At 42.5% G+C, this 26,895-nt stretch overlaps 2 protein-coding genes across 3 annotated transcripts in view; one reads left to right on the top strand and one right to left on the bottom strand.

The window, feature by feature from the left end:
• LOC136426583 (gliomedin-like) overlaps positions 1 to 17,518 on the top strand; it is a 34,745-nt gene extending 17,227 nt beyond the window's left edge. The window contains exons 2-11 of one of the 2 annotated variants that reach the window (XM_066415253.1): positions 9,484 to 9,535; positions 10,156 to 10,182; positions 10,591 to 11,013; positions 11,704 to 11,757; positions 12,707 to 12,826; positions 13,501 to 13,671; positions 14,214 to 14,282; positions 14,847 to 14,882; positions 15,378 to 15,521; positions 16,146 to 17,518. In XM_066415253.1, the coding sequence (XP_066271350.1) occupies positions 9,484 to 9,535; positions 10,156 to 10,182; positions 10,591 to 11,013; positions 11,704 to 11,757; positions 12,707 to 12,826; positions 13,501 to 13,671; positions 14,214 to 14,282; positions 14,847 to 14,882; positions 15,378 to 15,521; positions 16,146 to 16,768 (1,719 nt within the window). In that variant the 3' untranslated portion in view covers positions 16,769 to 17,518. The remainder of the gene's footprint in view (positions 1 to 9,483; positions 9,536 to 10,155; positions 10,183 to 10,590; positions 11,014 to 11,703; positions 11,758 to 12,706; positions 12,827 to 13,500; positions 13,672 to 14,213; positions 14,283 to 14,846; positions 14,883 to 15,377; positions 15,522 to 16,145) is intronic. The other variant, XM_066415254.1, reaches the window with a different exon arrangement.
• A 3,216-nt stretch (positions 17,519 to 20,734) lies between these two features.
• Positions 20,735 to 26,571, bottom strand: LOC136426614 (uncharacterized). Its single transcript, XM_066415294.1, has 7 exons — positions 25,999 to 26,571; positions 25,499 to 25,546; positions 24,718 to 24,909; positions 22,591 to 22,689; positions 22,114 to 22,155; positions 21,741 to 21,816; positions 20,735 to 21,048 (listed from the first exon to the last, which is right to left on the bottom strand). The coding sequence occupies exons 2-6, from the start codon at positions 25,517 to 25,519 to the stop codon at positions 21,748 to 21,750; spliced, it is 423 nt and encodes a 140-aa protein (XP_066271391.1). The 5' UTR covers positions 25,520 to 25,546; positions 25,999 to 26,571; the 3' UTR covers positions 20,735 to 21,048; positions 21,741 to 21,747.
• Positions 26,572 to 26,895: the final 324 nt, after the last annotated feature.

The following is a 26,895-nucleotide window of genomic DNA, read 5'->3' as shown; positions in this document are numbered from 1 at the left end:
TAACTGTCGGCCCACATTTCTGGTACATCAAATACCCGCCACACGTCTCGCAAAGCCATTAGGGTCACACCCCGGTGAGCTACGACTCAAATCTAATACTTCCCCACGCAGCTTGCACTCAAGTACAGGACTGGGATGCTAGGTCATGGATGATTAGTTTACCAGTTGTCTGAGGTAGGACATTTTTAAAGTGCTATAAGGGAAAAATTACTCAACTAGAAAGGGTACCTTTGAACCAAAATTGATACTAGTAGGATTAATTGTACAGTATATTACGGAACAGGACGCACTGTATATATATCTATAGAAAAATGAGGTAGATAGATAGATACAGAAATGACAAGAGAGATATACTAGTACTAGTACTTCTACTACTACTACTGCCACTACTATTACTACTATTTCTACTACTACTACTGACTGTCACTATTATTACTACTGCTACTACTACTACTACTGCTACCACTATTACGACTACCACCACTTCTACGACTGACACTACTACTACAACACGTAACTTGTAACGGTTCCGCCTTTTCGGAATACCTACTTGATAGATTTATAACGAAGCCTTACAAATTCTGTGGGAAATATTCACCAGTCTCTTCTTTTACGTCAAAGTCCTTATCTTATCTCCAAAGTCAGTTCGTGAAAGTTCCGACGGTAAACACTGTCAAAAATCTAGTGACAGAAGTCTGTTGTTGGTGGCGTGTTTACCCAATAATCCTACAAGAGTTTAGAATAATTTTCAGCTCAGTGGTTCTTTTGGCTCTAGTTTCCGGTTCGGTGGACCCACCCAGGATGAAAAGAGAAGAGGTGTTTGTACGCGTTTCGCCAAACACAGCCGTTATCTAAGTACCAAGAAAATTCTCACGCAACTTGCGGCAGGTGTCAAGATCTCACTAAGGTGTTGTTTTTAGATGCTTTCTTATTTCTGTATAGTCAGCAATGGCCTTTGTTCTTAAGTCAGGCGTGGCTCAGGTCAGATCTTAACTTGACTCGTGTCTTAAGTGGTGTCTTGAGACATCTTGGGAGGTCAAGATCATCCGTGGTCTGTGACATAAGACCATAGCGTTGCGTCGATATGGACTACAAGGTCTTCAATCGTCCGGAGACGTTTCTAGAAGTCCTCACTTAAGAGAAAAATTCTCACGCCAGTTGTGTCTAGTCACAAGCTCTCAGAGAAGCGTTTGTTTTCAGATGCACTGTTCTCTCTTTATAGTTAGCAATTGCCTTTCTCGATAGGTCATGTATGACTCAGGTCAAACCCTTACTTGACTCAGGTCTTAAGTGGTGTCTGGAGACGTCTTGGGAGGTCGAGATCCTCTGTGGCCTGTGGCTTAAGACTTTGGATTTTCGTCGATAAGGCTCCAAGGTTATCAGTTATCCGAAAACGTTTTTAGACGTCCTTCCTTCATATTTGTGTCTTCAGTAACAATGTTGTATACAATAAAATTTAGGTAAAAAGTTTAGGTACATGAAACATCTGCCTGTCTAACTTATCTAAATGATCATCTTTATGGTTTATCATTCTCTTCTTTTTAACTCTTTTAAAGACTTCAATTTCTATTCAAGACATTTCACAAGTCATACGTCTTCCTCTTACCTTTACCGACCTCCGCTGTAACAATATACGAAATACGGACATTAAGTTGGCGCATGCGCCGACTATTAGCATAACTCTTGAAACAGGTGTGCGACTAAGAAGCCGGCTCAAATCTGGTCGATGCCAAACGACCAAACGACCAAGTCGAATCAGAACATTACGACGTCACAACTACCGAGGAAGCCCAATATCACAGTCCTACATGTAACCCATATATTATTCCTTCCAGTCTGCTTGGCGAGGGAAGAAATGCTCCAATTCCAAAACATGGTATTCCATTTTGTGCCCCGATATATTTTGGGTTGAACTACTCTAACTCAACTGTATATATCAGGTATAGCATGGTGACCCATTTTCCCCCAGCAGCAAGTTGGACTCATCATATATACTTTCTAGATCAAAACGAGAAGGTAAAACTTTGAGATAACACCTTTACTTTATAAGAAAGAAGTAAGGTCAGGCTGAAAGCTTTTTTTAGACACTTCTCAGTCAGCAGACGTGAAGAGAAAACATGAACCTCAAGACCCCATCCTTGGCTCGTGGCTCTGAACACTGTAAAAGATCCACGGGTCGTAACCTAACGATTTTACAAAAAAAAATCGGAGACTGCAGATTAACACACACACACACACACACACACACACACACACACACACACACACACACACACACACACACGCAAACACACACACACATACAGACATACACGCACACACACACACATACACACATACACACGCACACACACACACACACACACACACGCACACACACACACACACACATACACACATACACACGCACACACACACACACACGCGCGCGCACACACACACGCACACACATACACACACACACACACACACACACACAAAAACACACACCAAGCAATATCTCCATTTTTCAAGGAAGTAACAAGGTTTTCTTTTGAACGTCACAGACGTGTCTGAGGCAAGTTGATAGCCGTTTGATACACTTCTCAGTCAGGCTGAAGTGTGGACTAAAGAATCGCCTTCTAGACCCCCAACCTTGGCTCTGAACACTATAACAGATCTCCTGGTCTTTTGCACGGAACTACATCGTAGACGGCGGATTAACTCCCGGCCGTAAACAAACACACCAAGTGGAGAAGCCTGGAGAGTCCATCATCATCTTCTCAGACCAACTGCGGGTCGGAAGGAACTCCGCGGAGCGAAAGTAAAAGCAGAACAGGGGACTACACGGCAATTTAGCCTTCACCTTTCACCTAAATGTCCATTCGAATACCAGCTCAGAGAAGAACAAGACATAGTCATGCCTTAAAGAACAAGAGTTATCAACCCAAAATTGAGATGTAAAGGAATTTGTATTTCCCTAGAAGCATCGTAGAGTGAAACTCGTTGCCACCAAGTAATGTATACGTAGGGGCAACGCAAAGCATTAGATAGCTTTAAACAACACCCACAGGTAGATGCGAAGTTTAGACGTGACAGGTCGTTCAGTGTAATATAACCAGCAGCGTGCCTGCGAAGCTTTTAAGGTCGCGTTGTGTGAAATACGTTTGTCACCATTGGCCTGTGACATATGCTGTGCCTTTTCACAGAAAGGTTCGTCATCTCCGCTTATACACATCGCTTGTTATGAACTTTTGTAACGTTATATCTCTGTTGGGAGTAAGACATAATGATGATGATGATGATGATGATCTCTGTTGCATGTTTCGTCAACAGTCCTATGGGAGATCCTATGGCCGCACATGGGGAAATTGTCTTATTCAGGTCTCCTGAGTAAATGCATGCTACGGTCCCATTTCTAAAGCGGGTCTCGACCGGGCTGTTTGCGAAAAATTAATAAAAAACTGCATATCAAGAAAATACGTAATATATGATCACGAATAATTTTAAACGTTTTATGTCTTTTGTTGTCTTTTGTTGTTCCCACAAGCTGCTTGGCCGGGCCCCGGATTAGAAATGGAACCGCAGCATTAGAGCCGAATGACAGCTGCTCCGATCCAGACCCTTGCGATCTAGCCCAATTGTGCGCTCCACGCAATTCAGCCCCTGGCTGCGAAGAGAGTCGGCCTACCTAATAACAGTAACAACAAGTAACAATGTCCCTTTACTAGGCATAGCATGTATGTAATAACATTTCCAGATTTCTCCAACTCGATTCTACAAGGCTTGTGAAGTGTTGGATAAGGAATGCGTTTTATTAGAAAAAAATTATAGGCTACCTCTCCGAACTTTTGCGTACTCGGATGTTCTGCTTAGCTTAACCCAACTTTACGATGATCTAGAGAAACATATATATTTACAAGGCGGGTGACGTGTTAGAGAGGGACTGCGTTTTATTAGAAGTAATGATAGGGTATGTGTCCGTACCTTTACGTTCTCGGCTGTTCTGCTTAGTTTAAACCAGCTTTACGGTGATCTAGAGAAACATGTATATCTACAAGGCGGGTGAGGCGTTGGATAGGGACTGCGTTTCATTAGAAGAAATTATAGTGTACGTCTCTAAACCTTTACGTACTCGGCTGTTCTGCTTAGCTTCACCCAACTTTACGATGATTCAGAGAGACACGTGATATTAGACACACAGCGATGAACGACTTCGGTGGGCTTCACCGCAAACCTTAGCTAACGCCACGTTTACACATGGACGAACTCTGACCACCAGCCAACCAAGGTTGTAGTGCAGTGGGGTCGCGTGGCAAAAAGGCAGTGTGTTCGGCCCAGAACCGAGCGGTCCCGGGTTCGAATCCCCTGACGCCACCGATATTGTGCCCTTGGGAAAGGCACTCAACACCGATTTCCTCACTCCACCCTGGTGTAGAAATGTGCGTGTACGTGGCACTGTTGAAATAAGTTATTAAAAACTTGAGTGCAGTGCCACGTCGTCCTTGTCTGTCCAAAAACGACGTAAAACAACCGAGGTTGGCGGTAGGTCGGGAGCAGTCTGACCAGTTTTAGATGAAGAGTCAAATTTGACTCCCCAACACACCCTGACCACTACTGACTTACTCTCAACCACCAGTCAACCACAAGCCAACCCATTCTAGACCTGCTGTCCACAGCCGAATGTTTTCAGCATTTCAAAACAATCAGCTTGTGCAGCCGACATCAACTAACCGCGGCGAACACCAGCCAACCATGATACAAAGAGACATGTATATCATGACACAGTGACAAGCGACTTAGGTGGCCGTCAACACAAACCTTATCTAAGGCAACCTTGTTTCCTTTGTAGGTTTTACGTGCTGGTTATCACGGGCTACAAAGTTAATGGAGAATTCTTTAAAGCACCTGGCTTTCTTCAACACAAAATTGCTAACAGCAGATGCATTCAAAACGTTTGAAGTTTTCTCGATAGTTGGCAGTCAAATTATCAGCAAACCAATAAAGCATTGATTCAACAAAAAATCCAACAAACAAACAAACAAACGAACAAACAAACAATCAAACAATTAGAAAAATACGTGTTGGGAAATATATAGTATGCTGTCAAGTTCTCTTAACGGAATAACGATTCGGTCCTTAACCCTTCCTTCCCTCCTTCGTTTGTTCAGAGCACTGTAGTGCTATATATATACAATGGTGCCTAGTGGCACCTATGGCAGCAACTTTCCTCGCTGTTCCAGTAGCAGAGTATATTCAAACAGTGACTAGTTTTGTCTGTTCCCTTGTAAAGATGTTTCTTTAATTTAAACATTCTTCAGTGCTTTCTATTTTATGATTAAGTATTGATGAGGTTTGTGAGGTTCCGTGTTTGGGGAGAGCCATACGCCACGCACGTTTAAGTCGTTAAAGAACCCACCACACATTTATAAAAAGAGTAGGGGAATGCCCTGGTGTGCGATGGTCCAAAACCTTAGAGTTGGTTGACCCGATACATGTTAGTAATTGCCAATTCGGAAGAAAATATAACACGTGCTTTCCGATGATGGTTGCTTTCTCGTCTTCTGCTTTCTTATCTTTCTCGTCTTATCTTAGAGAGAAAAGAATGGTCATTAAGTCCAAGATTGATTGCAAATGACAGGAAGTTGAAGGTTAAGTTCACCGGTGCCATGGCAGGGTTGCTCTTCCTGTGCGTAATGACTCGAGGTTGGCGCCATCGCTTTAAATTTCCAGATGCTCGACGGAAGATTATCTCCAAGCAGACGTAGATAGGATGGTTGTAATATTTTCGCGCGCGCAATGTTACCTGTCCTTTTCTCTCAGCTCACAGATCTAGCAGTCTAACTGTATATTTCTGTATATTCTCCAAGTAGAGGTGGGGTGGGGTCTTGGAGTCTTCCTTTGCAGACGATAAAATGGCGGCCACTCCAAGCCCCAACCCCCCCCCCCCCACACCCTTCCTACAAACCGAAACCTTTGCGTGCCTGTATCTAAAATCATCCGGTGTAAAAAAATAATTGGGCCCCAAAAGCGAGTGTTTAGGTCGATCATAAATCTCCTTTTATAGACCCCACCTGATATAAAAAGATTTGGGATGAAAGCTTGTGTATTACTGCCAGGATTAGGTAGGAAAGTTTTGGCATCCTAGCGATTGTCGGTTTCTTTTTCGTTCTGAGTGATGCGGTCAGGCGCTGGCGGCCGAAGAGGGCCTCTTGCGGATAATTGATAAGTGCAGTTATTAATTCCATAAATCTCGTTTGCCGGTTCAGACTTTTGTGACATTTGTTTACAGTGCCTAGTGAACAAGTGTGCTCACATTAGAAAGCTAAACATCTCCAAAAAACTTTGTTTCTTTATTGGATTTTCGGCCATAAAAGTTACATTATTTACATTAGAATAAATTGAACAGGCAAATTGCCGTAGGAGACCAGAATAGCGTACTGTTGTGTGTAATCATTGCGTCAAACCGTTGGGTGCGTCCCAAGATTGTGAAATATAATTTGGATGATTGCCGTAACTGTGCCATGTTGACGGCTCCATACCTCGAGGCAACTAGGGGCACTACTTAGAAGTAAATACACATGCAAGCAATTTCCAGCAATAATCAAGACCCCTGTTCTGTTGTCAAACCTAGTAAAAGTATCGGCGACGTATGTTCTATAATTAAAGTGTCTGTTTCATGTAGCCTAGCTATAACTGATGTGCTTATATGTTTCTGGTTCTCTTTTTAGAATGTTTGAGATTTCAGTGATAAGAAAAAGGCCATCGCCCTCAGCATGATCTAGAAAATGGACACAGGAGGTTCGCTTATATTTAGACCATGTTCTAGATAATGATGGTCTCTTTAAGAATGACTATGACTGACCAAATGAATAAAAACGAATGAATGTTAAAAAGTGAATCAATGAAAACTTAGATCTCTATGATACCTTTATAATTGCTTGCAAAAGGGGCGATGGGGATAGAATTATAGCAGTTGCATATAGATCCTAATTTTGGATAAAGAGCCTTTCTTTCAAGACCAATTCAACGTTCTAATATTTTTGGTATCCAAGGACTTGAAGGACTGTAGACCCTATGCAGGTATCGGTAGCCTAAGACTAGTCCAAGCAGACACCTTGCGTTGCTAAATCAGGTGGAAGGACCTTCACTGGTTCGCTGGAAGACAATAGAGGTGGCGCCAGTGCCGCTCTGTAACGCCTTCGTAAGACAATGGTGGTAGCGGGTGACAGTGAAAGCTGAGATCCTTGTCTCAAATTTCATGACCGGTGGCAAGAAGAGACTTCATGTAATCAAGGACAGTAAAATACACCCGTCTTTGTTCTCGTCCAAAGAATGGCTGACTGATTGATCGCAAGACTGGGCATCGCGTCCGGCCAGAGATAGCCAGAGGTTAGCCTCCGTTGTAGGCTTCCACACGGTGATTTTCAACTTATACGTATACGTTCGGCGGTTACAGGATCTCAAGCAGATACGGGGCCTCAAGCAGATACGGTCCCCAAGCAGACCCCCCCCCCCCCCGCCAAAGAATCTTGCCCCGATAAGTTGAATAATCACCGTGGGGAAGCCTGCAACGGAGGCTAGTCAGAGGTTCAGTTTTATAGACTACATCCTCGGTCAATAATGTCTAACTTTTGTGTTATGTTTTTGCAGGCCTAAAAACTCTATTGGTTGACAGAGAAATATGAAAAGAAAGGATGAAGCTCTGATGTATTTTTTTTGTATCTTGTTTGACCTTATCTGGTCTGGATTCTTATTCTTACGTCATTCATTGCTTACAAAAGAGAAGTCAAACCCTTCACTAGTTATAGACAATCACTTTTTTATAATCTAGTTTAGCCGCTGTTATACCTATTTTGTACCCTGTTCTTTTATGTATGTTTTTTGCAATTAGCTTTCGGGCAGGAATTTGCAATAAACGTATTTAACTTATTCATTGCTTGATGTTAATGAATATCTACCGTGAAACCTCCAGTTGGTCACTCGAAATGTCCCGTTTCCGTTCACATTGTTCATCCTAGATTGGCTAATTTCCACAACTGTTTAGTCCCGAGGGGACACATGAGAAAGCTCGCGGCGTCGATTGAAGGTGTAAATATGACCGGGCAAGCGTCGGTAATTAACTGATCAGAGCATTACTGAGGTCACCGACGTTACACACATACTCTGCTAACGCACTGGAAAACTTATGTGATCAAAGGAATCGATGAAAGTAGCGGAAATTTAACGTATAATTTCACTAAAGATGCGGATAATATCACTCAAGGTTAAGTCCTGCAATACCGTCTATGGGCAAGAAACATGCTTCGAAACATGATAGAGACAATGTTGAAGACAGCTAAAACAAGTGCACAAGAGTAAAGGCTAAAAAAATCATTGTTTGGACAATGCTACACTTCATCTCGTCAGAACGTTTAAGATTACAGTGCCAGTGGGGCGTCGCATTCACTGTCCCTGTCTCCCTGTAAATATGACCGGGCGTCGGTTATTAACTAATCAGAGTATTGCACAGGTCACTGAAGTTACACACATACTCTGCTAACCCACTGGAAAACTTCAATGATCAAAGGAATCGATCAAAGTAGCGGAAACTTAACGGATAGTTTCACTAAAGGTAGTCCTACAATACCGTCTATGGGCAAGAAAGGTGCTTTTAAACATGTTAGAGACAATGTTAAAGACAGCTTAAACAAGTTCACGCATAGCGTACAAGAGTAAAGCGTGGTTTAGATACTAATACACTTCATCTCATCACGTAGATTAAGAGTACAGACCCCGAGGTGCGTCGCATTTACTGTCTTTCTCGCCATGTCACGATGAAAGCAGTTGAAACTTTACGGATAATTTCACTAAAGGTAGTCCTACAATACCGTCTATGGGCAAGAAAGGTGCTTTTAAACATGTTAGAGACAATGTTGAAGACAGCTAAAACAAGTGCACAGGGGTACAGGCTGAAATAAATTATTGTTTAGACAATACTACACTTCATATCATTATGCTGTCACTAGGCCGAAGTTGCATGACACCAATAGAACGGGTAGCTTTCTATTGATGTTCAACATATTGGGGGTATTTTGGAGGAAATGAACCATGAACTAGTGAAATAAAAACAGTACCTCTTGTTTTTAAAGGGTCTGTAAAAACTGGCAATGCGAGCATGTTCCATTCTATAGATAAATTCAAATACATTCTAGAAGGAGACAACCCTTACTGTGTACAAATATGTAGATATATCAAAGAATGTTTAGATCTTAGAACTAGTAGTGTAAGTGATAGGTTAAACTCGACATGTTGAAGTATCCCTATACTTGTTATACTTGTACGTAGGTTAATCATTTTGTATCCCATTGTTTGTTGTTTGCATGTGTAGTTGTTGAAGACCTTACAAAAGTCGCTGTACTTTTGTTGTTCTAATAAATATTTCTGTTATGACGCACTGGCAGCTTAAGAGTTAAAGGATAACAGTGGTGCGTCGCATTTACTGTGTTTGTGTCCCTATCTCAGGTGGATGTTCTTACAAGCTTCTGCAACAAGACGAGAGAGTTCTGTCCTCCAGGTGAGTGAGATATCTCCTTCAATACGTCACCACCACCTAGGGTATGTGGTTTGTGGGTGGCATAAACGACATTGATAGACTATCTCGTGTGGCATTGTTGCCCTCTAGCGATAAATGCCCGAAGTTTCCATGTTCTACAAAAAAAGGACGTTACAGCATCGCCCGAAAATTCACCAACAAATTCCTAGTGGTATAGAAAACACTATTTGTATTTGGATACAACAATCAAAGCCAATTAAATAAGCTACATTACTTCTTCATTACATCACAAGCTAAGCTATCAGCCACTCAAAAATCAAGACCATAGCACGTCCAGGTCAAAAGATACAAAAACGGAAGTTCTGCTGCAGTACCAAGGTCACATACCAGGGGGCCCAAAATCAACCTTGAACTTCGGATTCACAACACCTGCCCACAAACCGAATATCATCGTAATCCATCAAGAGGTTCTTGAGTTATGCTGACTACAGTAGTGCGGAAACACAAGCAGACAAACAGACAGACAAACAAACACACACACAGACACATCCAAAACTATATTTCATGGAGATAATAAACTTTATCGAATGAATATATTGAAGCCTTTCAATGTAGACTTATCCTTTGCTTCCTTCTCATAGGATTGCCTGGACCGCAAGGGCTGCCGGGTAAGTGCTTCTATTTTTTTTGTCTTTCTAAAGAAACAATGTCAACTTGTCGTCCTGTCTAAGACAATCAATATAAAAGAAATGAGTTTACGAAATCTAAAAAAGGAATTAGAACGAACGAAATTTCTTCCTGTGGGATTCGACAGTTTATGTAAAGGGGCGAACAAGAAATGATTGGATGAGGATGTTAATATGTATTGAATGAAGATATTGGTTTTAAGTCAATATCTGGCTTATAGCAAAGATTGTGACATTCTATACCTTCTTTCCGTGTGATCTCCAAGCAGATCTAACGATAGGAAGGCAGTATCCAATGGACCAAACAGTATCCCGATGTTCCATATCCTTATCGATGCTGCCTTGCCATCGGTAGATCTGGTTGGAGATTATTTCCGTGTTCTGTTCCAGGTACAGACGGGACGGTTGGTCCCGCTGGCCCGGCCGGACAGCCCGGCTTACCCGGCGAGCCTGGCCCGGCTGGCAAGCCCGGGCCTCCCGGTGACATGGGCCCGCCCGGCCTTCCCGGGGACCCCGGCAGCGGAGCAACCGAGGCGTTTGTTCCCGTGCCGGGACCGCCAGGGAAGCCCGGGATCATCGGGCCCCCAGGGCCATCGGGCCCGCCGGGACAGAAGGGCGACGGCGGTCTGAACGGAGAGAAGGGGTCGGTGGGAGCGCCCGGGAAGCCCGGCGTGGATGGTCTACCTGGGCTGGACGGTCTGCCCGGCGCCCCGGGACCGATGGGACCGCCGGGTCTCCCCGGGGAGGACGGGCGACCCGGGCCGAAGGGAGACGTGGGGCCGAGCGGTCCGAGGGGCAAGAGAGGCGACACAGGTAGGACTGGCGGGCCGTTAGAGACCAAATACAAAAACATAATGAATTCAATGGGGCATGAGATATTCGTATCACGGCGGGCACACTTCCTTATAAGTGAAAAAAACTGTCCTTGCCTTGGACAGCCTAAGTTAAAAGTTAAAGTGACCCGGGCGTCTTGACAAGACGCATAGGGGTGGCGCCCATCTCTATTTCTATAGCCCCTGGGCCACACACATTTGTGCAAGGTAGAAGCAAAAGACGTTAGGGGAAGTACTTACGATTTGTAATAAGTACACTGATGTAATACATTGCCATGTTTTGGTGAAGAATGCTTTTACCTGCCGTGTTGAGTCATGCATAACCCATAAATAGATACATGTACTAAACCACATTTGTTTACGTTTCTTCACCCGTGTAGATGTTAGAATCACTTTTAGTTGTAATCTTGCAATTCTAATCGTCATGTAAACTCATCGTTATATTCACTTGCACATCACATGTACATGTTTTACCACTTCCATATCTTGACATCGCCATACTGCTGCATTGTTTTTCAAATGCTCTGAAATTCAAATGCCCATTGGTCGCTTTTCGCTGTGGCCAACAAAAGACATATTTGATCAAACTTTGGGTCAAGATGGCAAAATGGCGCCCAGAGATAACGTCATGTCATGTGGTGATGACGACACCCTTTCCTGTGTGACGTAGGTGATGACGGCAGGCCCGGCGTTCCTGGGATGAAAGGGAGCAAGGGAACTCCGGGTTAGCACACTTAGTCGTGACGTAGTCATCATCGGGTTAAAGGGCACTGCACATGCGCACTCTCACTCTAACATCATGCACTAACATTCATCAATACTTACATGGATACGTTTTCACATCAGCTTTCTGCTAAGGCGGGTATCTCACTGAAGCTGCGACACGTTGGCGACCTCGCTGCGAGAGAGAGATCTAACAGAGCGCTCAACGAATTCAACGATAAAAAACGATATTTTAAAACACTTTGCGTGTTTTGTTGTCCTCTTAGGCATATTTGTACATACTTGTGAATGATATTCCCGTATAAAGTCAATGGTAACAGAAATCCACGAGGACGCAGCGAGGTTGCCAACGTACCGCGGGTCCAGTGAGATACACGCTTTGATATGTTTTCTAGCCGTAGAAAGGAAACGTATGGCATCTGTCCTTGGTGCTGAACGCCATCCGCTCAACCGAGTCTAACTGATACATATAGACCTTACAATTTTTTGTTCCGTCTATAATTTTAAGAACATCTGCTGTTTATGTTGATGATTCTAAGAATTTTTTGGATGTCTTTTCTACTCATTTTGATGAAGGAATACTCTTAGCTATAGGCTCTAAGGTGAATTTCTCTCCGTCGCCATGTTTCTCATAATGACCTCTCTAGTCTACCTCGGTAATCTAGCCATATTGCTTCGAATTTAGAACGGTGTACGCGGTATTTCTTTAAGGTTGATGAGATAGCTGTTTCTTAATAAATGGGAGATCTTGATAAGAAATTTTTATACCAGCATTCAGTCAAGGTTTAGTAAACGTTTTGGATAACAGTATGGCATTACACATATTTGGACGTCGTTTTGTTCATACTTGAGCAATACGAAGGAACTAGAACTTTAGTTTTATTGCTTGACTATAATGCTATTTTTCTACTATGCTTCAAGTTGTTGTAAGGATTTTATTTTCTCCACAGGTTTTCCGGGAATGTTCGGCCCCAAGGGCGACAAGGGAGCTCCGGGACTGAGGGGACCGCCGGGCATGCCGGGAAAACCAGGCGAGAAGGGGGACAGCGGGGGTCGGGGTGAATCGGGAGGTGAGGAAATTCTAACGGTTAAACAAGTATTATAGTTTCACCTTCACAATGGACGGGACATATATGGAAAGAGGGACTAAGGCTGGCTGAGTAATCCTGCTTATGCTTGGGTCACATTTTCCAGCCGGGACCCGGCCGGGCTGTTTGCGGAAACGAAAAATTAAAATGTATAGCAATAAATATGCACACGCTATGCTCTTGAATAATTTTTGGTATGTTTTGTGTTTTTTGTTGTCTTTTATATCATACCTTTTGTTCCCAAACACTGCCCGTCCGGGCCCCAGATTGAAAATATGACCTAAGCATTACATAAAGGTTCCTTCCTTCCTTCCTTCCTTCCTTCCTTCCTTCCTTCCTTCCTTCCTTCCTTCCTTCCTTCCTTCCTTCCTTCCTTCCTTCCTTCCTTCCTTCCTTCCTTCCTTCCTTCCTTCCTTCCTTCCTTCCTTCCTTCCTTCCTTCCTTCCTTCAAATATTCAAAAAGTAAAATAGACTGTTGAAAGCTATATTTCCGCTGATGCCACCTTGATCCACTGTTTTTCCTTTTTATTCAATTACAAACTTGCTAATTAACTTACAATCACATTCTAGATTACTGTATATTGCTAATCAGAAAAACTCTATCGTCAAAATTCTCAATACCAGTCTACACAAATTGCTTGATTTTCCTTTTCCAGTGCTGACCAACTCGGAGTTCGGCTCAGTGATTGTGCAGGGCGAGCCGGGACCACCCGGGCCAGCTGGACCGGCCGGACCGCCAGGGCCCCGCGGGACACCAGGCATCCCCGGCCCGAGGGGGCCGAAGGGTAGCGGCGGTGCCATGGACAAAGTCGTCCTGGAAAGACTCGGCAAGTCCCTGCTTGATATAAGTATATTTTCGATAAGAAAAATGGTTCGCCTGCCTTGGTTTGCAATTACGGCTGCCTATTTCTATATTTTTATCATTCATCCTTTCCATACATACAATGTAACTTTCGGCTCAATAATTTGCTATTTGTATCCGTATAACCGGTATAACCACCATTCGCGCTAAAGAATTTGCTATCTGTATAGCCGGTATAACCGCCATTCAGCTTAACACACCAGCTTCGCAGGCACGCGGCGCAACAGCAGCGGGTTATATTACGCTGAACGTCGACATGCCACACCTAGTCTTTGCACATCTGACTGCAACCGTTCTTTAAAGCTATTCAGTGAGGATGATCCTACGGTACTTGATGATAACGTGTTCCATTCTACTTTGGTTCTCGGAAAATACGATATTAACCATTGAGCTGCCAGTCCCGGTTTATCAGGGATACAAAAACATGCCTTGTGTGCTGGGCTATAACCGGGATAGAGTATTTCCCAGAAGAAAACTCGTTCTATCATTTATTTTCCCCATATACAGCTCGGTGTGCGGGAAACAAGACGGATCATGAGTCTCTTCAGGTCGGGACGGAGAACGAAATCCCACTGGGTGAGCTGATGACTTATATAGAAATACTAGGGTCACATTTCCACGCCGGGGCTGTTTGAGAAAACAGAAGAATGCATGTAAAGAATATACATAATTTCTGGAAAGAAGTAAATTTCAACGTTTTGTGTGTTTTGTTGTCTTTTATATCGTATATTTCGCCCCCGCAAGCTACCCGGTCGGGCCCCGCTTCGGAAATATGACCCCAGCATCATTATTCAAGTAGGCTCCGATTGACTTTTTGGCGAGGCTAAAGGGGCGGAGTCATTAAAGGCTTGTCATCAACAATGTCTAAGCTTGCATTTGCAAAGACTTTAGACGTAAGTGAGCAACCATGATGAAAGCAAAAGCACCAAGGAAGCACTTTTGTTCTATTCGCTTTGTTTCCAAATCCTATTCCATTCTTCTCCAAACGCTAACGGCAAATCTTTGCTACAGCAACGGCATATTTCTAATTTTGGATTTTTTTATCTGGGGAAAAGCCTGTAGTAATGCAGGGTGGATGGCATATTGTCTGGTTAAACCTGCACTAAATATCTTATAACATCTTATAACTTTCTTTTCTAGAAGCACCACAGGGGAAGAAGGTGGACAAAACCAATGGTGGGTGTTTCGTTTCTTATAGATTCTATAACTTAAGTGTTTTGGGAAATGCAATTTTCATCAACTCAGACGTCACCTGTCAGATGAGTACTGATGTCGCTTTGATTGCCATTGCAACCTACTATGACAGATCTGATGTTTATCTATATACTGTAAAAAGGGTAGAAGGGAAAACGTGCTTTCACCATTGTTTCAGTTTCGTAGTTGAAAGAATCTAATAGATCAGTAGTAACTCTTTTTACATTAGAAAATGCAATACCGTGGGTAGCCGCTAGGAGGCTTATTATCGAACTTGACCTTCATTTTCCTGGCCCCCACCAACCTACTAAATTTCATCACGATCCACCCAATGTCTATCGAGTTGTACCGCCAACGAGCAAACCAGTTAACACAAAAATGTCCACTGCAGCCTCGAAGAAACCCGCAAGAGGGCTCAACTTCGAACTTCGACAAATCAAATTGTGTACGACTGATGAATGTTTTGCTTCCTTCAAGGCTGCGTGGACCGCATCCTGAAGTCGGTAGGGGGCGCTGAGACCGTGCTGAAGAACGGCGCGTACTGGGGCGCCTGGATGACGGACCCGGAGCAGTCACGTGACGACAAGGGCGACAAGTTCTGGATCATGCCGCACTTCGAAGGTTCGTCTGGCATCGGCCATTGCTATACAGTCAAACCAGTGCGATCTATCTAGTGACCACCTAGCACCTCGACATAAAGGGCACCTGGCCAGTGTGGCCACTTATGGTGGTCCCTTAGATTCCCCCCTCCTTATTTGTACCAACGTCTGTCATTCTTGCCGATTAGAAACCTTAACGATTGTATACTCCCCCAACTTGCAAGTACATTACGTTGCATTTACCCAAATATTAAAAATCCTATCTATAGCGCCCAACTGTCTACGGTGACCAAGTAACTTGAGTGGTTACAATAAACAGGTTTGACTGCAACCCAAGAACTTGATATGTTTCACAAGGTGCAGGTGTTTGTTGGCACGTACATACATGTAGATGAACATACAGCAGATATAGATTCATTTGTTTAAAGGTAACTACCGTCAATTATTGCTTGCCTTATAAAAGTCATTACTATTTAGTTAGTCCCAGCTTAAAGGAGTGCGGTATGTAAGTCTGTCTGTCTGTGTGTTTGTTTGTGCAGTGCAATTTCTGTATGTTCTGCTTGAGGGCGTTTTTGTCTAAGGGATGAAATCTGATGTCTCTGAGTTCATGTTTGTTTTATTTTCACGCGACTTATTTTCCGCGCAGGGTTGCACGTGGAAGGATACAAGACACTGGACGACGTGAAGTGGCGACGCGACCCCACCTCGTACGAACTCCCAAACTACTACGAGGGCACCGGTCACGTGGTCTACAACGGTTCCCTGTACTACCACGCAGCCGGGTCTCGCACAATCGTCAAGTACGACCTCAAGTCTCGCGAGGTTTCGGCGACCACCAACATCCCAAAACTCGGGTACCGCAGCCCCAAATACCTGTACAAGTACGACTACTCCTACGTAGATCTAGCCGTGGACGAGCACGGCGTGTGGGTGATATACGCCAGCCCAGAGAGCGATGGGAACATCGTAGTCGCCCTCCTGGACTCAAAATCGCTTCGCGTGGTCAGAACAGTCATGACGAACCACATGAAGAACTCTGCCGGCGAGGCGTTTGTGACGTGTGGGGTTCTCTACGCCACGCGTAGCCCGTACGAGGCCGACACGCTAGTGGACTACGCCTACGACCTGTTCTCCGAGACGGAGTTGGACGTCGGTGTACCCTTCCAGACGGCACACGGGATGCTCGTCATGCTGTCCTACAACCCGCGGGAACAGGTGCTCTACGGCTGGGACAAGGGCTTTCTCGTGAGATATCCGCTCAAATTCTAGGCATAGAGACTCAAACAACTTATCCTAGTAAAGTCCAACTATTGGACCACAAGTCAAGACCCTGCTCAACTTTGTGACAGAATTTGCACAAGGAACGAAAAAGGGGGAAAGGCCTATAAAGTATAAGGGCCTGTAAGGCTGGGACAATGACTATATTGTCAGATATCTGTTCAAATTCTGAACATAGATACTCAAACAACTTATGCTAGTAAAGTCCGACTATATATCCTGGGACCACAAGTCAAGACCTTGTTCAAATTTGTGACAGAATTTACACAAGGAACGAAAAAGGGGGAAAGGCCTATAAAGTATAAGGGCCTGTAAGGCTGGGACAATGACTATATTGTCAGATATCTGCTCAAATTTTGAACGTAGAGACTAAAATAACTTATCCTTGTAAAGTCCAACTATATATCCTGGGACCACAAGTCAAGACCCTGTTCAACTTTGTGACAGAATTTACAGAAGGAACGAAAAAGGGGGAAAGGCCTATAAAGTATAAGGGCCTGTAAGGCTGGGAGAAGGACTATATTGTCAGATATCCGCTCAAATTCTGAACATAGAGACTAAAAAAACTTATCCTAGTAAAGTCTAACTATGTATCCTGGGACTACAAGTCAAGACCCTGTTCAACTTTGTGACAGAATTTACACAAGAAACGAAAAAGGGGGAAAGGCATATAAAGGGCCTTTAAGGCTGGGACAAGGACTATATTGTCAGATATCTGCTCAAATTCTGAACATAGAGACTTATCCTCAAGCCAAACAACATACCCTAAAGTCAAGCAATATCTCCGGGGATCACAGGTCAAGACCCTGTTCAAATTTGTGACAGAATTTATAGAACGAACGAAAAAAAGGGGGAAATGCCTGTAAGCCCGGGACATGGACTATCTCGTCAGATATTCGCTCAAATTCTGAAACTTTTGTAGAGACTCAAACAACTTATCCAGAAGAAAAATAACTTATCCTGGGATCTAAAGTCAAGGACATGAGACCTGTGCGGCCGGAATAAGTCAAGTCAAAGAACAAGTTCGAATTTGTGACAGTTATCAAAGTCATTTATTTACACAAGAAACGACCCACGAGAAGCCGGGATAAAGGCTGTCTCGTCAGATATCCGCTCAATCTTAATTGTGCTATTTGATGATTTCCTCTTTTGTAAAAAAGGCTGTACAAATTCTGTACGTCTGATTTTGTACTTGTTGAATTGTAACACTACTTTCAATATGAGCTATAGCCAATTAAGTTAATGACATTATTCTATACGCATGTCTTTAAATGTATAGTTAAGATATTTCGTCTTGTCCGGATATATATGAACGAATGTCATGTAAGCATATGATACTTAGATTGGTAATAAGCCAAACGATAACGATAATAAGTTACTAAGTTACTAAGTTATTAAGATAGTAAGTTACTAACCACACTGCGAGTAAAGATTACCTACAATACAACTAACCAATGCAAAGTACGGTTCACAATAGTGAGGTTTATTTCTAGCGTTTGACAGCATATATTTCACCCTCGGTAGAAATCAAACTCACTTCCGTTGGTTCTCAAAAGGAGCCCAGCGCTATGTTATATGTACATGTGTAAATGTTTTTATGTACGCACTAACTTTTTAAAATCGCTGTGGAAAGAAGTACGGTACATGTGTATGTATCTTAACGTTTTTAAAGCTATTTCTTTACACACACTGCACGAAATGGCCTCGGATCCCGGCAGATACAGGGATTCCTCCGGAAATATTCCAAAGCCCGTGCGGATTTAGTCGGATCCGTTAGTTACGTTGGATCCATCAGTATCCGTCAGTATCCACCAAAAATGCAGAAAAATCCCTGTACGTATCCGCCAGGATCCGAGGCCATTTCGTGCAGTGACAATTGATACACTTGTTCTTCTTTTATCATACCGTCCAGTATCTTACGTATTATCGAGCATTGCCTTTTGCTTGGTTTTCTACGTTGGGGTGTGTTTTCGCACTGCAGTTTCTGTATGTTCCGCTAGAGGGGGATCATGATTATATCTGCGTGACCTGCTATTGGGGTTGAAATTTGCAATATCTGATTGCCTTGTTGATTTTTGCTTTTCTTTTCCTTTCTTCCCATCCCTTCATCTTTCCATCTCTTTTACAGTTATGTCTAACATTCTATCTTTCCCTTATATAGTAGCCTTCAAAGTTCACCCCCCTTTTATACCAATAATCTTATCAACCGTTTTTAATATCTCAGGTAACTACGAATGACAGTGATAGCTACAACAATAATTCTGTATATATATACTGTTAACGTTAATGTTTAGGACGGACCAAATGTTTTGTGGGGGTAGTGGGAATGGACTTCGACATAGGATAATGGAACTTATTTTTGGAGAAAGGTTCCCAAACGAAAGGACGGATAAGAAACATGCACAAAATGATTACAGATAAAATTATTCTCTTGTGCCCCCCACCCCCTACCATCACAGTGGTCCGTTTCTTTAATTATTTTAAATATTCTGTAAGCCTTTTTATTAACAATAATTGGGTCAGAGTTGAGATTACACAAAATGTGTCGAACATGAACTTGAAGACCTGACCGGTAAGGGAAACATACTGTTCGAAAATATTCAAAATTGCAAATTTACGAAACAAAATGGAAACGCACTCCCATGAAAATTCTAGATAGCAGGAAAATAATTAAAACAAAGCCTGGCAGGAGGTATAACTACATCTGACCATATAAAGTACTTGATTATCCATGGCAGGCATCTAAAACGTACTCTAGTTATCATGACAAAAATACGAGAAACTGTATAATCTTTAAGTCGGAGACTTTCATATGCAACATATTGTTGCGATTTCGGTCCCACCATAAAATGTAGTATTATCTTTGTGACGTTAGGATATATTCTGTTACATTGTCTCCAATGTACATGACTGTAACCGTTATTACACAAGAATAACAAAGATTGAATCAGGAAACTGACTTGTTGATGTTGATGATTTCCATTTTGCTTTAGTCTAGTTAATATTAATCCATATTACCTCTGAGTATGCGGTATTGTTTTTGGTGTGTTTCATTGTCTGTCTGTCTGTGTGTGTGTGTCTATATGCTTGTCCCTCTGTAGCTGTGTGTATGTGTTCTTGTGAGTATGTCTGTATATATGTATGTGTGCTTGTATGTTTGTATGTTAGTGCGTATATAATTTTGTACGTGTAGGTTTGTGTGTAAGTTAGTTTGTATATGTTTGTGTATGTGTGTATTTGTCTGTGTGTGTGTGTGTTTGTGTGTGCATGTTTGTCTATGATTTTTTTTTATTTGTTTATACTTTTTGGGATACCCCCTCCCTTTTTTTACACCCCCATCATTTTCGTGTGTTTTATTGTCTGTCTGTCTGTGTGTCCGTATGTTTGTCTCTCTGTAGCTGTGTGTATTTGTATGTTAGCTTGTGAGTGTGTTTGTATATATGCATATGTATGTATGTGTGCTTATATGTTTGTATGTACGTCTGTGTCTAACCGTTTGTGTGTAAGTTAGTGTGTATATGTTTGTGTGTGTGTAAGTTTGTCTGTGTATGTTTGTATGTTTGTGTATATGTTTGTGTGTATATGTTTGTTTGTTTGTTTATTTGCTTGTATTCTTTGGACGTGTTGACCTACTCATTATGGTTTGATTTTTATTTAGATGATGGCGGTCTAAGAGAAAAATAACCCTTTCTCCTTTACCCCCTTCCCATTTTAAACCCCCTCGCCCTTGTCGTTGCTTTGTGATTACATGAAGTCAAACAATTTAAAACGTTATTTCTTGGGATTGTGTTCAAGCTTTCATACTAACTATATGAACAGGGACTTAAGGTTATGGTTCCTCCAGGCTACACAATACTCTATGTACTAGACTAAAGTGTACCATACAGACTTCCTGTACTACGGCTAAGAATTGAGATATATTGATTAACAAGAACAAAACGTCAACGTCAACACACGTTTAAGTCACACATCTTGGTTTATTAACTGCAAATCGACGTTACACAAGCGACATTCCATGAAATTGCAATAAATAGATGTAAGTATTCGCGAAAACACAAAAGGAATTCGTTTGTACAAACGCAAGCAGAGGAGAGACTGTATTTACCGGTATTACATTGATTACTGAAAAGTTTGAACATGCAAATTACAATGAACAGTTATGAACGAGATGTACTGGAGATGGGCTTAAAAGATGGGCTGTGATTAGATGATGAGGCTGGTCACGTGATGCAGTGTTAGCACTGAGGCGTACCAGATGGTGCATGGGTCACCTAAAATGAAAAGAAAACAAGAACAATGTTAAAAAACACTTTGGCGACGCTTGGCTGCAAATTATCATGTGTACTTATAACAAAAATCAATTACTATAGGACTAAATAAATTTCCCCAGCAGATGTTCTGGCTCCCTGGAATCTTCCTAAAGTTCAAACACACATTTCAGTACTATAGGGGTCACAGCATAACATACATGTATATATGAGGTTAACAGGTGCAACCATGTCTAGTGTAATCATTCAACAGTTATGCATACAGCATTTGCTTCAGTCATTTAACGTACCACAGGACTACTTCTATACATGGGTCACAACATACTGTACATGTAAATGTATTATATGAGGTTGATAGGGGCAACCATGTCTAGTGTAATCATTCAACAGTTATGCATACAGCATTTGCTTCAGTCATTTAACGTACCACAGAACTACTTCTATACATGGGTCACAACATACTGTACATGTAAATGTATTATATGAGGTTGATAGGGGCAACCATGTCTAGTGTAATCATTCAACAGTTATGCATACAGCATTTGCTTCAGTCATTTAACGTACCACAGAACTACTTCTATACATGGGTCACAACATACTGTACATGTATTATATGAGGTTAATAGAGACGGCCATGTCTAGTGTAATCAATTAACAGTTATGCATACAGCATTTGATTCATGTAGTTAACATACCACAGGACTACGCATCCATTTTGTCCAAGGCGGCCAACATCGCGTTGATGTTCACGTCGGAGCCGGCCTGTCTTGTCTAGATGAAGAATGAGAGAAAATGTTAAGGATAGCAACAATAGCAACATAAAAGTGGCAAAGATCAAAATCTATTCTACAAAATTGCCACTATCTGAAACCTATCCATATTCTTCGGTTTGTCTTCTAATGACTACAGATACGCATGGTGCTACCAACTAAATATTCTTTTAACGGGTGATGTGCATTACAGAATTGTTCTGTGACTAAACCTCTTTGATTTATTCTCTATGTCCTCTAACCGATCTATAGCTTATTCTTGAATGAAATGAAGTATTCACAGAAGAATTAAACACACCTGGGGTCCAAGCACTTTCTCGAGCACCTTGCAGGCGGCTTCCTGCGAAAACAGTCAGAAAACGTTACCATTTACAAAAACAAAATTTACTAAGAAGATGTTGGCGGTAGCTCTAAGTAAGTAAGTAAAGCAGTCATCCTCAATTGAGGTGAAGCATGATGCTTTTTCAAGTAGCTAGTGGTAGTGCAATGCGGCTTCGCTGAGGCTCGCGTTTTGGGCCAAGCACATCGGGTCACCCCTACTCTTCTCGATAAGTGTGTTGAGTTCTTTTACGTGCAGAGGTTTGACGCTTGAGGCTTACGCCCGAAGCTCCCTCATACACTGGGCCACCGGCTTTACGTCACCATCCGAAATGACGAATGCAATCCCTTACAACATGTCCGCTCAATTATGTTAATTAGCTGTAGACAAGCGTTAGCGACCACATGTGCTGCCAGCCCTCAGTCTAGCATTGCCTTCCCACCGAGAAGGTCGTACCCTGGTGTTACTTTGATCCTCATTAAAAGCAAGGTTCAGCTTCCTGTACATGCAGTTGTCAAAGGTTCCCTGACTCTTCTGCTGCGTGCACGCGGTGCCCTGTGGAAACAGTCAGAAAACGTTACCATTTTCAAAAACAAAATTTACTGTGGAGATTTTGTCGGTAGCTCAATCATGTTAATAAGCTGTAGACTAGCGTTAGTGACCAGCCCCCAGTCTAGCATTGCCTGCCCACAGAGAAGGTCGTTTTGATAGTACCCTGGTGGTACTTTGGTCCTCATTAAAAGCAAGGTTCAAGGCCAAGTATGTCTGTTGATTTGTCTCTGGGAATCTTGCAGATAATATATGCAGTAACTGCAGTATTTTGGCCACAAATGTTAAACATTTCGTTGAATGATAGTATTGCTAAAGCCCCCGTCACAAATCAAGAAATTAGCTCGGCCGACTTGTCGGCGAGCTCCAAATGGCGATTTTCGGGCGAAGAACGACCGACGTCCTGCCGATTCTACGGGCTTCGGGCGAATTTTCGGAGCTCGGCCGACGTTCGCGTGTCACTGGAAGCTGCGCTTAAATTCAGCGAGGCCTCGGCGACGATTTTTGAACTCGCACAGCTCGTCAACAGTTTGCCCGTAGCTCGCCCGAGCAACGCCCAGCGCTCGGCCAATATTCGGGCGGGCATCCGAGGATTTTAGACCCGATTTTTGATCGGTCGGAGGTCGCCCGAACTCTTCGGCCTCGTGCGAGCCTCGCACGGGCCTTGAACAATAGTCGGACGACCGTCGTCAGTGTTCCGGCCGACTCATGAAAAGTAAGGCGTGCTTCGGGCGAGCGTTGTGCAGGTGTTGATGGGAGCTTGGACGGGCCTCGGCCGAACTCCTTCTTGTTTATAGATAAAAGGAAACGACAGTTTGGTTCATAACATAAGATGATAGATGATACTGTAATATTAACTAATACTAATTTCAACTTGTCGACGAATGCTGCCAAACTTTTCTAATGAAAGACAATTCAATGCAAAGTTAAATTTTCATTCAAAAAAAAGAATTATAAATAAAATGTTGACACCGAAGACAATGCTTCTTGTTTCAATTTGTATATTAATGAACTGGGGCTTGACTTTTGAGGTTTGACTTCACTTCCTGAGTTTTTTCTCCAAAAAATGACTAGTTGAAAGTCCACTGAGTCATTATAGATCTATGTTTGTCTGCCGAGGCACGCCCAGGCGTCGGCAGGGCGTCGATAGGCTTGTCAACGGTAGGTCGAAGCTCGGACGGCGTTCGCCCGAGCTTCGGTCGATTTCTATTTGGTGAAAATTTTTGGATCGGGGTTAAACGACTGATCTGTTGACTTTGTGGCTCCTGCACTTGTATTTTGATTGGTCTATAACAAAATGCCTCTTTATGTGATTATTTTCAGTGTGCCCACCTACTTCACTTGTGCCCTACAGATTTGCCACAACTCAGAAAGTAAAGTTGGTCCAAATTTGAGATTGTTACCAGGTCATTTGATTCTGACTTCGTCCGTGTCCAAGAGATGGTACCGTCTTATGTGGGATTTATGATTATTAGCGTTCGACGGACGTCGCCCGAGCCCCGTTCAATTTGTGACGGGGCAGGTTTTCAGTGAAAAATACGGTCGACGCTCGGGCGAATTTGAAATTCGGCGAGCTTCCGGCGATCTACAAAATCGGCCGATGCTCGCATGAATTGAAGTAAGAAATTCAGCTCGGCCGACGTGTTGGCGAGCTTCAAATGTGCATTTTCGCCCGAAGTACGGCCGACGTCCTGTCGATTACGCGGGCTTCGGGCGATTTTTAGAAATAAAAGTTGATCCAAATATTGGCCTTTTACCAGGTAAGTCGATACTGACTTCGTCCATGTCCAAGAGATGGTACATTCTCATGGGGGATTTATAGATTTTAGTGTTCCACGGACGTCACCCGAGATTTTCATTGGAAAATACGGTCGGCGCTCGGGCGATTTTTAAATTCGGCGAGCTTCGGGCGATCTACAAATTCGGCCGACGCTCGCATGAATTGTGACGCCGGCTTAAGGAACATTTTTCTCCACTTATTTTCATGCATCAAACAGACATTTACTAACGATCTAACGATAGAATCATACTTACAGCCAGACGAGAAGCCTCTCCAGCGATCCGTTCAAAGACGTCGTTGACGAAGGAGTTGCTGGGGACGCCGGTGTCGGGGTGCACCTGCTTCAGCACCTTGTAGATGTAGATGGCGTAGGACTCCTTCCTCCTCTGCTTCCTTTCGTCCAAGGTGGTCTTGATCTCGGCTTTCATGCCGGAGGGCTGTTCGGCCTAGATGAAGAATGAGAAAAAAATGTTAAAGATAGCAACAATGACAATGAAAAAGTGGCAAAGATCAAAAACTATTCTACGAAATTACCACTATCTGAAAGCTACCCCTACCCTTCTGTTTGTCCTCTAATAACTAAAGATACACATGGTGCTACCAAGTACATACTGTTTTAACTGGCAATGTGCATTACAGAATGGTTCTGTGACTACATGTGTTTACCCCTGACTTATTCTCTATATCCCCTAACTGTTCTCTGGCTTATTACAGGCTTGCGTAGCAAAACCTTTGTTGAATCCGTTGGCATGTGTAGTGGCCGCCATCTTGAAAATTGACATCACAGGGTCACCATAACATTTTATTGGGAGGAGTGTTTTTTGGGGGTCGCTAGCGTTCTATTTTTGAACAAATCGGGACACAGCTATCACACATTCAACTCAATTTAAAAGAAAAATTCAATACCAATTCATATCTACAAGAAGACCCCGTAATCGCTATACTAACGTATGTTATACTTAAAGTATATGTAGCACAAATACTTAACTCTAGTTCTTGAATGAAATTAAGTATTTAGAGAAGAATCAAGCACACCTTGAGTTCACGTGCAAGCATTTTCTCGAGCCTGTTGCAGGCGGCGTCCTGTGGAAACAGTCAGAAACCGTTACCAATTACAAAATGTAATGTGAAGATTTTGTCGGCAGCTGAATTATGTTAATTAGCTGTAGCCAAGCGTTCGCGACCGCATGTGCTGCCAGCCCCCAGTCTAGCATTGACTGCCCACAGAGAAGGTCGTTTCAATGGTACCCTGGTGGTACTTTGATCCTCATTAAAAGCAAGGTTCAAGGCCAAGTGGGTCTGTTGTTTTGTCTCTGGGAATCTTGCAGATAATATAAACGTCTGGACAGAGATAGATCTATTCTGAAAATTACCACTATGTTAAGGTTATGTTCATCCTGCTGTATGTATTCTGATGATCAGAAGGTCATCTGTGCTATCACTGTACTATCGTTCCAGCATTTAAACATTCAAATGCTCTCTGGTTTATTCTAAAATAAATCTATGATTTGTTCTTAGAGACAATTCATACATACCACAGCCACCCATTCCTTAGCGTACCGATCGAGGTCCTGTGGAAACGATCAGAAAGAGACTGAGGTAAAACTATTTCACAAAGCTAACACTACATGTTCAGTTAACAATTAAAGTATACATTCTCCTTGTCAATATCAAAGCTTTTGTGTATTCTTAAGAATAAAATGTACTGTGTGATTTGGACAATCTTTGAGTCCATAAACTTGCCACAAATGTTAAACATTTCCTAGACTGATGGTCTTGCTGAGGAACATGTTTCTCTACTTAATTCCATGCATCAAACAGACTTATCGAAACATTAAGAAAATATTAAGAATAACTACAACAGACATCGACCGAGACATGAATATATCCTACAAAACCGCCATGATATTACATGATACACAATACAATATTTTCTGTGTGTTCAATTAGAATAGAATACATGGGAGTGTTACACCGAACAAAACAGCTAAGAATTATTTTCACTAAAGAACACCCACACAATTTCGTGTATCAAACAAATATTTATAAATGATTTACGTCGGGGGTTAAACTACGTCGGGGCCTAAGAATACAGTGCAGCGCTACCTTTACTAAGGAGTTAGAGAAAGAATCACATGTCATAACCAAAAGTTCCTACCGGGGTTATCATGTCAAACAACTATAGAAACAGTCAGAAAATGCTAAGAACAACAACAACAAAATCCACTCGAGACAAAGATTAAACTAATACCAGTATTCTACAAAACTGTCATGATATTACTTGATATCCACTAGTCTGTGATGTAGTCGCTCAACTCATACAAATAGTAAAGAATCTTAAGGAAAACAACAGCAAAAATCCGTTTGAGACAAAGATGAAAGTATTTTACAAAACTGTTAAGATATCACATGATATATAGCTTTTTGCAGTG

Source organism: Branchiostoma lanceolatum, chromosome 2 (genome assembly GCF_035083965.1).
Source record: "Branchiostoma lanceolatum isolate klBraLanc5 chromosome 2, klBraLanc5.hap2, whole genome shotgun sequence".
Lineage (NCBI taxonomy): Eukaryota > Metazoa > Chordata > Leptocardii > Amphioxiformes > Branchiostomatidae > Branchiostoma > Branchiostoma lanceolatum.
The sequence above is the reverse complement of the archived record's forward strand: the minus strand, read 5'-3'. Positions and strand labels throughout refer to the sequence as shown.